Source organism: Thalia democratica, chromosome 5 (assembly GCF_965202585.1).
Source record: "Thalia democratica chromosome 5, ktThaDemo2.hap1.1, whole genome shotgun sequence".
Taxonomy (NCBI): Eukaryota; Metazoa; Chordata; class Thaliacea; order Salpida; family Salpidae; genus Thalia; species Thalia democratica.
The window spans coordinates 52969589-52980487 of NC_139169.1; the positions used below are offsets into that span (position 1 = coordinate 52969589).

The window sequence follows — 10899 nt, forward strand, 5'->3', positions numbered from 1 at the left end:
TTTATTTCAAAAATTATTTCAAAAAATATACATAAGACTCAAATTTCAGAACAATATATATTTAATGCTTATTCCATCAGTTGTATACTAAGCAATAAAAATAAAGTTTCAAATCTAGCTTATATAGTGAAAATGTAATTAACGTAAAATTAATAATAATAATTAAGCAAAGGGTGATTAACAATACATAAGTAATTCTAACTACAATGCAACTTAAAAATAAATAAAACATAGTAACAACTTACAAAACAATTAACAAATAACGAAACACTATAATCAAAGTCTTTATGTTTTAATTATAGAGTTTAGAACAAATAAATAGGACACAGTAATCTATCCACTAATAGGAGATTGATAATTAATAATTAATTATTTTTGAGAATAAACAATTACTCAGTTTCACCGCAGAGCGGATTTTCAAATTATAAATCTGTTGTAAAATAATAATGGTAAAAATGACAAATATTTAAAAATTTGTTAGAGTTAAGTTTTTATACAAAAAAAATAATTAAATTAAAAAATAATATTGATTCTAAACAACCTTTAATTTATAAACTATTAAATTATAGTCTATAAACAAATACAATTAAACCATGGTATACAGGGTATTGATATCTAATGGATTTAAAAAGATAAAACCTTTACAGAGTTAGAAGTTATGGAGTAGTAGATACATATTATTAAGCACAAAGTTCTAAAAATAACTTAATAATGTAATAATGCTTAAGATAAAACTAGGGAGTAAACATTAGAAAATTTATGAAAGCATTGTTGTTGTTGTTAACACAGTTATATTATGATGACACAGAATAAAATGTTTTTTTGTGGAAAATATTTTATAAGTGAAAAATAGAATGAGGGTTAGATTTCAAATGTTAAATTTAAAAAATAAGATAAAAATTAAATATATTTAGTTGAGAGATAATCAAAGAGAGTATAATCTACTAATAATCCAAGTCAAAAAATTATACTAATTCAACTTAAAAAAAAACCAATAATAATAATTTACAACTGGAAATGGGTATGTTATATAGCGTGCACAATTTATCTGAAATCTTAATGAAATATATTTTACTAATAAACAGATTTGAAAAAGAGAAAAAATGAAATTAAAAAAGTTTTTACAATTTAAGACTGAGAATGGGAATACTATTATAATGCATGTACAAATAATAAAGTATCTTAATAAAATTTATACCTATGTGAGATATAAACTATAAATGTTCATTTAAGTAATGTGGGCATTGGGTTATCAGTTCGTTTCTATTGTATAAGGTTTTTCTTTTGTCTGCTAGGGCTATATGGAGTCTTTCTAGGTTACGTAAAGTGCACATGTTAGTATGGTTTGTGTTAGATTTTGTTGATTTTACTATTTTCCATTCAATCGAGTATTTTATATGGTTACTGTATAGATCTACATGCATTATAATAGTATTCCCATTCTCAGTCTTAAATTGCAAATTTTTTACTTTTATTTTTTCTCTTTTTCAAGTCTGTTTATTAGTAAAATATATTTCATTAAGATTTCAGATAAATCGTGCATGCTATATAACATACCCATTTCCCGTTGTAAATTATTATTATTGGTTTTTTCAAGTTGAATTAGTATAATTTTTTGACTTGGATTATTAGTGGGTTTTACTCTCTTTGATTATCTCTCAACTAAATATATTTAATTTTTATCTTATTTTTTAAATTTAATATCTGAAATCTAACCCTCATTTTATTTTTCACTTATCGAATTTTTTCCACAAAAAGCCATTTTATTTTGTGTCATCATAATATAACTGTGTTAACAACAACAACAACAATGCTTTCATAAATTTTCTAATGTTTACTCCCTGGTTTTATCTTAAACATTATTACATTATTAAGTTATTATTATTGTGCTTAATAATATGTATATACTACTCCATAACTTCTAACTCTGTAAAGGTTTTATCTTTTTAAATCCATTAGATATCAATACCCCACTGTTTACCATGGTTTAATTGTATTTGTTTATAGACTATAATTTAATAGTTTTTAAATTAAAGGTTGTTTGGCATCAAAATAATTTTTAATTTATTTATTAATTTTTTTTGTATAAAAACTTAACTCAAACCAATGTTTAATTATTTGTCATTTTTACCATTATTATTTTACTACAGATTTACAATTTGAAAATCCGCTCTGCGGTGAAACTGAGTAATTGTTTATTCTCAAAAATAATAAATTATTAAGTCTTTATGTTTACACAATTTAGGTTTTATTAACAAAATACAAATAGCCTCTTGTATAATTAAATCAGAAATGTGAAAACTGTTTTTAGTTATTTTAAATCTTTTCAAGTTGTAATTACTTGAACAATCAAGGTTATTTACTAGATCTTTTTGTATCATTTACTACTCTGATAGATTTATATAAAAATTTGAGACAACAATTCATTTTGCTGTATATTTTATTTTTTGTGAACTAAAAATTTTTCAATCTACCCTTTTCAATAGTTCTTGTAGATAACTAAATAGATTTTTGAAAAATGGTAAAATTAATAAAATTGTAAGATTTTGCGTCATAATAGGTAAATAAAATTACATGTACTAGGCGATGCTAATATAAAGTTGTTTAAAAAATTTAAAGTATAAAGCTTAAGTACTAGAAATTGAAAGTATTAATAGCAATTTTATTAAGAGGAAACCGACTTATTTAAACTTTCTTAAAATGAAATTAAATAACAAAAACAAAACTTAGTAGCGAATTTACAATAATTTAAACAAATTAGAGTTATAAACAAATTTTTGTTTGCATAAACTTGGCTTATTAGTTTTAATAAATATAGACTCTAAAACACTTAAATGATACATGTTACGTCCTTTACAAACAATTGAAAACATATTATCGTTATAGTTTTTTGCGCATTTTAAATTATTTAACAAATGTTCACCTATTGCCGATTGACTTTTTATTGGCTTATTAGTCCCATAGATCATCCAGTTTCTTAAGGCGTTGGTCACGTGTTGGTCCCTTCTTATGTGAAATCGTTGCGAAGTTCTCCCAATATACTCACTATCACAGTGGCATTTGTATTTATAGATTATATAGCATTTTTCTGGAATAGGAGTGAGATCTTTAACAATTCCGTTAAGGGGTTTTCTGGTGGAATGAGTAATTCTTAAATTAACTGCCCCAAAAGTGTTATCTACGGTTTCTAAAACTTGGATTTCAAGAAGCTTAGCTTCCTTTCCTAAATATGGAAGTCTTAAATATACTACACATTTATTTGGGCCGTGTTTTGTAGGGCTGACAAGCTTCGCTGTAGTCCTATTAATTGATTTTTCAATAACTTCTAAAGGGTAACCTAAGGAGCCAAAAATACTTTTAATGTTATTGATTTCTTCACTTAGTTTCACCTTAGAACATATTTTATGTGCTCGAAAAGCTAAGCACGATATTAAGTTGGTTTTTTGTGAGGTGGTACAAAAAGACTGCCAAAGAATATATTGGCCTACGAAAGTTGGTTTTCTATAAATGGATGTGTTTAAAGAGGTTGGTGTTCTTTGAACTAAGACATCAAGGAAAGGTAAAGAGCCATCAGCTTCATGCTCACGAGTGAACTTAAGTGAAGGATGTAAGTTGGAGATTTGGTCAAATAAATCATCCACATTGTAGTCTTTCTTGTAAGAAATAAAAATATCGTCAACATATCTAAAGTAATTAAGTATTGAGTAAATCATAATTTATCTACAAGAACTATTGAAAAGGGTAGATTGAAAAATTTTTGTTCACAAAAAGTAAAATATACTGCAAAATGAGTTGTTGTTTCAAATTTTTATATAAAGTTAGTACCGAAAAGAAATTATTTACTGATAGATTTACTTTCATTATTGCTCATTTTACAAAATTCATCAATACTATTTGGAATATGCTCCTTTATCCTTTTGCCAAGTTGCCTTGAAGTCATTCCGACATAACTAACTCACAGAAGTAACAAGAAAAAAAAAACAATATGACGTAAGAATTGAATATTGTACATTACAAATATTCGGTGCAAAAAATTGATCTCCCATCTAACTAAACAAACAACTAAAAATTCACAAAAACGACAGTTAAGCGACCATAAAATACTTTTAAATTTATTGTATTTTAAGAGGAGCTTTTTCATATGTCGACAAGACGATATGAATTCACTCCTCATATTTAAACAACCTTCCTTTTTTAACGTACTTTAATTTTTGTTTTTTGTATAACTTTTGCATCTCTGTTTACCAAAGTTCTTTTTATTTTTTAATTTGAACCAGCTAAGGATTAAAGATAATATTTTTTGTCTTTATGAAACATATGTTCTAGAATTTTTAAAATCTCATTTTGCTAATAAATTATTTTAAAGCCTTTCAAGTGGGCTCTGTAGAAAGTGATCAAGTTTAAACAATCACTTTTTTTTCTATATATATATTTTTTTTTTTTAATCACTTCATTTTTTATAATTACTTATGTTTAAAGTATACTATAAAGTTAAATAGTTCAAAACTACACAGGGCGCAAATAATTGATTCTCCAAAGCTGTTTGCCTCAAAAAGCATCATTCCGAAAATTTAGTAGTTAAATTTGAGTATAAATTAGTTTCTATTAAATTTATCTTAATGAAATAAAGTGCTCAATGCTTACTCTAATAAAAGTGCAAATTTATTCAACAGAGTTTTTTTATAGTTTTTTTTTTGGAAAAATCAAATTTACTTCCTGATTTTTGTTTTGTTACTGTTGTTTTTTATCTTTAATTTATAATTTAGATATATTAATGAGCTTAAAAAGGCAAATACGTAATATAGCTGTTGCTTTGTTTATTTCATCCGATAAGTAGTTTTTTCGACAGATAGGGTATACTTATGTATCGTAGTAAGTTACTGTTATGAAGACTTTTGTAAGGTCGGAACAAGTAAAAGAATTATTTATTAGATTTGTTACATTCTATAAACTTTTGCAAAAACTTGTTTATGAACTTTTTTTGTTTGTAACCACTGCTTAATAATCATGTTGTTTTATCAGTTATATTTATTTTTTTATTAATTACTTTTTTTGAAAAGTATCATTTTTTGATTTAGTATTTATGAATATTTTTAATATTAGTTGACTTCAATATTTTACGAGCCATCAAAAACTGTGAATTAATTTTTATTTAATAATTTTATTTCCTTACCTGGTTAGAATTGCAATAAATTTATGTCGTATCTGAAACTTGTTTTTTTTTATACTCTAACACCAAAAAAAAAACTTTAGATGTACTATTTAAAAATTGGTTTTGTTAATTGAAGACCTATCTAATGTATATAAGTATGTTATTATAAATTTAAAGCTTATTTTATTTATATTTTTTTAATTTATAACCAAAAGTTTGTAATGGTACCAAAATATTTATTCAGTTGGTATTAATTAGTATTGAGTCATTAATAAAGACCTTTTATGTATACTAGTAACTTAGTAATACCTGTATTTATTTAAATTTTAAAAGTATATTTGCACGAAGTGAGTTGTTAAAGTGTCTAGAAGTAATCTACCGAATCCAGATCTTGTTTTTGAATTAAAATCTATATATAAAGCTTCCAGTATATATAACTGGAATGAGTTCTCAGTTCACGTAAAATTTAAAAAATTCTTATTGTAGTTACTGGCACACTCATGATTGTCAACTGAATTTGTCGAATCGCAGAAAACAAATTTCTTAGATTGTCCAATAACCCTCAATTCAGCTTTTTAAGAAATTTAATTAGTAAGTGAAAACTCTAAGGAGTTTTCTCCACGTAGTCACTATCAGGGGCGTCGCGTGGGGTGGAACGCTGGAGCTGTAGCTCCACCTAAAAGAAATTTTTAAATTTTAGAGTTTAAGCCTTTAAACGCTGTTTAAATGGACCCCTGCTTCAGCTGTACAACCCCAAACTAAGTTTAAGTAATTTTATTTTAAAGTTGAGGAAATGAGCTTTTAAATTGATATAAATATTTTTATATTAGCTTAAAAAATAAGAAAGTTATGTTATTTTGAAGTTGTAAAAAAATACAGCCAAGTGTTTATATGAACGTCGATAAATTTCCTGCTAAATTTTTATTTATCAAATTTTCGTATTTGATGTTCAATATGTTCGTAAAATTGGAGCTGCTAGCTCAATCTGTGTCAGCTGCATCGTAAATGTTGAAAAGTTAAATGCACTGAGCTGCATGAACTTGCAGCACCATGTAAATTAAATCACGATCGTAGTTGAAAATATACTATAACGCGGGAACGGTAAGACAAGTTGAACTCGAGCAGAAAAAACTAGAGGAGGGAATACTCAAGCAGAGGCAACTCGAGAATGAGCAATTCAAACAGGAACAACTCGAGCAGCAACAACTTTTATTTTACTTGTATAACTTTAAAATCATGTTTAAACTGTTGTATATGTTAAATTTCAAAAGGATACCTATTCAAAGACTTATCACAGCTTAAATATTTTTTATACGTTTCCTTTAACTTGCCTGGTAACAATTTTTCTAAGTATTATTAAATGCTAAGTTAACAAAAACTCTACAACTAGAGTTTCATAAAAATAACTTTTTTTATGCAAATCATTGTCTTTTACTTAAAAACTTTTTTTATTAATATACCTCAGAAGTTTGAAATGTAAAAACTTTCAATAATTAAAGTGCTTTCCTTAAGATGTAATTTATTTTTGCACTAATTTCAACAAACAGTAAAATTTTTCAAAAATAAATTAATGTAAAAAATGTGGTAAAAAATTAATTAAACAATTTGATCAAAAACAACTTAGTTAATTATGGCATGTTATGTAGACTAAGTTTACAAAAATTATCTAAAAATAAATTAAGTAAACAAATCAACAAAAATAGCATTACTTTTTCGATAAGTTAATTTTAATAATTTGTTTACTTAATAATTAATTATTTTAAAATAAAAATAAATGCTTGGTTTAAAAGTGTTATAATTAAAATTACACAAAAAATAACCTTTATTATGCAAACAATTGTCTTATACTTTTAATTTTTTAAATTATCAATCTTAAAATAATAATAATATTTTAAGATTAAAATTTTTCTATCCTTTCCTTTGTAGTTTTTTTTATAAAAGAATAGTGCTATTTGAATAAAATTTATTCAAGCACTGACGAGGTCTTTGACCGAGACTTATTTTGTGAAATAGAGTCTTTAAAGAATTAATTTATAAATAAATAGTAAAAAAATAATCAATGAGTTATAATAACTAAACAGAAATAGCTTAATTATTGTTTATGTTCTAACAATAATGGACACTCTAATTTTGGTAAAAAATACTTAATTAATCAAATGAAGCTACTTTATTTTACAACAAGAACTTTATAAGTTACCCATTTTTATAATATCATATTAATTATCTAAATAACAATTACATTAAAATTGCAGTCAAAACTCTGAAATTTAAAGTTTATCCTGGTTTAACTTAAAATACCAACTTCCTAAGAGTTGCACCGTTTTTTCAACTTAAAATATTTAACACAAAGTGTGATTTAAAAAATATTTTGTAATTTTATGTTTTATTTTTTTACTAATTTTTAGGCATTTGTAACATAATAATAAGCATAAATGTTTTTAAAAAATAACATTAGATAAGTTGTAAGTATCACATGACCTACTCTGAATTTATTTTAATATCTAGCTTGTAGCTATTTTTTTTTAAATGTTAATAGCCAAAAACTATTTTATGAAAATTTTAAAAAGTGATGAAGTATAATTTAGTGTTATCTAGTGACTAAGACTTTTTTTGAAATATTAAATCTATTTACTATTTGATGTTTCTGGCAATTTTACTAACAATTGTATATATTTAATACAAAATGTAACACATTTCAATAGGCCTAGTCAAAACTTTTTGAACATTGTAATAGCATTTAATACGTAAACAACAAATTTTAAAACTTGGCTAACACACAGATATTTAAAGATCTTTTATCATGTAAAACTATAAAAAAAATCAATTTCAATTTCTGTTAAAATTTCAAAGGTATGGCCACAACTTTTTAAAATTATAGTAGCATTTATTAGCTTTCAAAGATATAAAATTTTTAATTAAGCTTATAAATATTTTTTTTTTAATTTTTACAGCATTTGAAACAATATAATATACCATAAATAAGTTTCTAATACAGATTTTTTATTTAGATCTACTATGTATACATTTGGAATTTGTTTTGATTGCTTCTACATTGTTTTCTTTAATTAGAGAATGAAAAATATATGCCAGTATTTTTAATATAAATTGGAGAATTTTGCCAAATTTTGCAAAAATAAACTGCTGCAACTAGGACACCCATAAAAGGATACCTATAAAAAGACCTACCGGACTTTAATGAATAAAAATGAATTATGTTTTTGTATAAATTGAAAAATAAAAAGTTATATTTGGAAATTATTACAAAATATCAGTTATTCAAATTAAAAAAAGTAATAGGTACTCAACATGGGCTTATCTGAACAACCTATAGTTTTTTTGACATTGGTAAATACCTAATTAAAAACCATGAGTGCGGTTATTACTTAAAAGGTAAAAAAAAAATCCAAAAAATCCGTTTATAATTTGAACATTTTATATAGTTTTAAAATATTAGTTGCTAGTTTTTATTATAATAATATTTTAGAAAGTTTCAGCTAAGTAAACGACTCACACGAATTTTATTCATAACTTTCCTTAAGCATGGTTTTTACACCTTTGGGCGACAAACTAATAAAATCTTTATTTGAATTAAATGTTGTTGTTGAAGTTTAAACTTATGTGAACTTTAAATCATTATAAATGTTGTAACTGTCAATAAAAAAAAAATTTAACTCAATAACATCTAGAGTTTTTTAACAAGTTATAATACTTTGATTAAAACACTACACACAAAATCAGTTTGCAAAGTTGTAGATAAAGAATTTAATAAAAAATTATAACTTTGTAATTAGCCGAGCTTGTCCTGTACAAGACGTTAAAAGGTATCCAAATCAAATACAGTGGTTAATTTAAGTGTTTAAAAACTTTAATAACTTACTTTAATGAATAAAAATTAATTTAATTTGAAAAAAAAGTTACTATTTAGAAAAAATTCCAAAATTACAATAGCTCTACTTTAAAAAAAAACCTACCGACAAAGGTTTACTTTATCGTCATTGTTTTATATGTAATTGCAGCTATAAAAAAAAAAAAAATACTACAAGTATAAAATGATAAAAATCGTAAAAATTATCTTATTTTAAAAATACTCTACTTTTATAAACAAAAAAAGTACCTGCAAAAAATTATATAAAGTTTTAATAATAATATAACGATATCATTTCGTTTTATATTTTGAACTAAGCGCTTTTTATTTTTTTGCTACTAATTATGAACTGTTTTAAAGAGATATAACTATTGTTTTTTGAACGACAAAAAAAATTAGCGCTCAAAAAGCTTAGTACAAGGACCTGGTGTACGAAAAAACCTTTCGGTTATCGAGTCATACACCATGGATACAGTTTAATGTCTTGTTATAGATTAAATTAAAATATTAGTTTGTTTAGTTCCTACTTTGAACATCATTTACGTTTCTGTTCTATTTTTCTTCTTTTTGAACGACATTAGACTGAAATAGATAAAAGTTTTATTTTCAGTTTTAAAAAATAACTTTAAAAAAAGTATTTTAACTATTTTTAAAGACAATGATATATAAAAAGGTGCTTTAGGACAAAACATTGAACGGTATACATGGTTTATGACACGACAACTAAAAAAAAAACTTTTGTACACCAGGTCATTTGACCAAACTTTTTAAGTGGTTTTTTTGTTGTTTCATAAACAATTATTAAGAGCGTATAAATAAAATTCAAAATATAGTACAAAACTTAAGCTTTTAAAAACTAGATCATTATTTTTATCTTACTTGTTTGGTTTATTTAATTGTTTTGTTGTAGTAGATTTTTTTTCATAAGGTGTTTCTTAACATTTTATAAAACTCTAATAGTCATCAAGAAATATGTATTTTGTTTTGGCATGCATTTTAGCTGTAACAAAATAAGGCCATAATAAACACCAAGTAAAATTTCTTTCAAATTGTGTAAGGTCAGAAATGATCAACCCAAAATGTTTACAAATTTAAATAAATATAGCTGTCAGGCGTTGCTGTACAATGTTGCGTTTGACTACCAAATCATTTTTTTATTCCATCTCAATTTCCTTTAAAGTTTTCATTTAGGCTATAGATAAGTTTTATTTTTGGAAAATATTTGGGTTATGCTTAACTTTAGGTGAGCACACTTTGGTATATTATAAAGGAATTTTTCAGCTTTAATTTCAAAGATTTAAAATTTTATCTGCCATATATTTGGATTATTGTTTAAGGTTTCAAAAATAAAATCAAGTTTTTTTTTGATTATTAAATAACAAAAAAGAGTGCTCAAAATATTTGGTCCTAGGATCTGGTGCACAAAAAAGCCTTTCAATTATCAAGTTGTACACCACTTGGATACCTTAAAACCTCATGTCCAGGAGAAATTAAAATGAAAGGTGTCTGTTAAAGCAAAATATCTAAAGAAACTCAAATTCAAAACAAAAATTATTATACTTAACAGGGTTGCCACACACTTCAAGTAACTCAGACTAGTTTGGAAATAATACAAATCAGTATCATAAAATAAATTATTTTAAATATGTAAAGCTAGGTATACTAATAAATAGAAACTCATGCAAAAAGTGAGAGCAAATTTTAGTCAATGTATGTTTTAGTATATTCCAAGGTTAATTTTTAGCAACCCTTATCTGATGACCTCCTAAGCAAAAATTTTGTTAAATTAATAAAAAAATTGATCATGTATAAATAAACTGAAACAAAAGCTTGAAAATAATATAATTTTGACTTAAAAAAATAAAATAAGCTGCTATAACAA

General features: G+C 24.4%; 1 protein-coding gene across 6 annotated transcripts in view; it reads left to right on the forward strand.

The window, feature by feature from the left end:
• The window catches only part of LOC145835706 (protein Aster-B-like), a 64265-nt gene extending 59076 nt beyond the window's left edge, over positions 1 to 5189 (forward strand). For 5 of the 6 annotated variants that reach the window (XM_082943405.1, XM_082943410.1, XM_082943407.1 and 2 more), the window contains one exon: positions 4500 to 5189. In XM_082943405.1, the coding sequence (XP_082799531.1) occupies positions 4500 to 4529 (30 nt within the window). In that variant the 3' untranslated portion in view covers positions 4530 to 5189. The remainder of the gene's footprint in view (positions 1 to 4499) is intronic. The other variant, XM_082943406.1, reaches the window with a different exon arrangement.
• The last annotated feature ends 5710 nt before the right edge of the window (positions 5190 to 10899 follow it).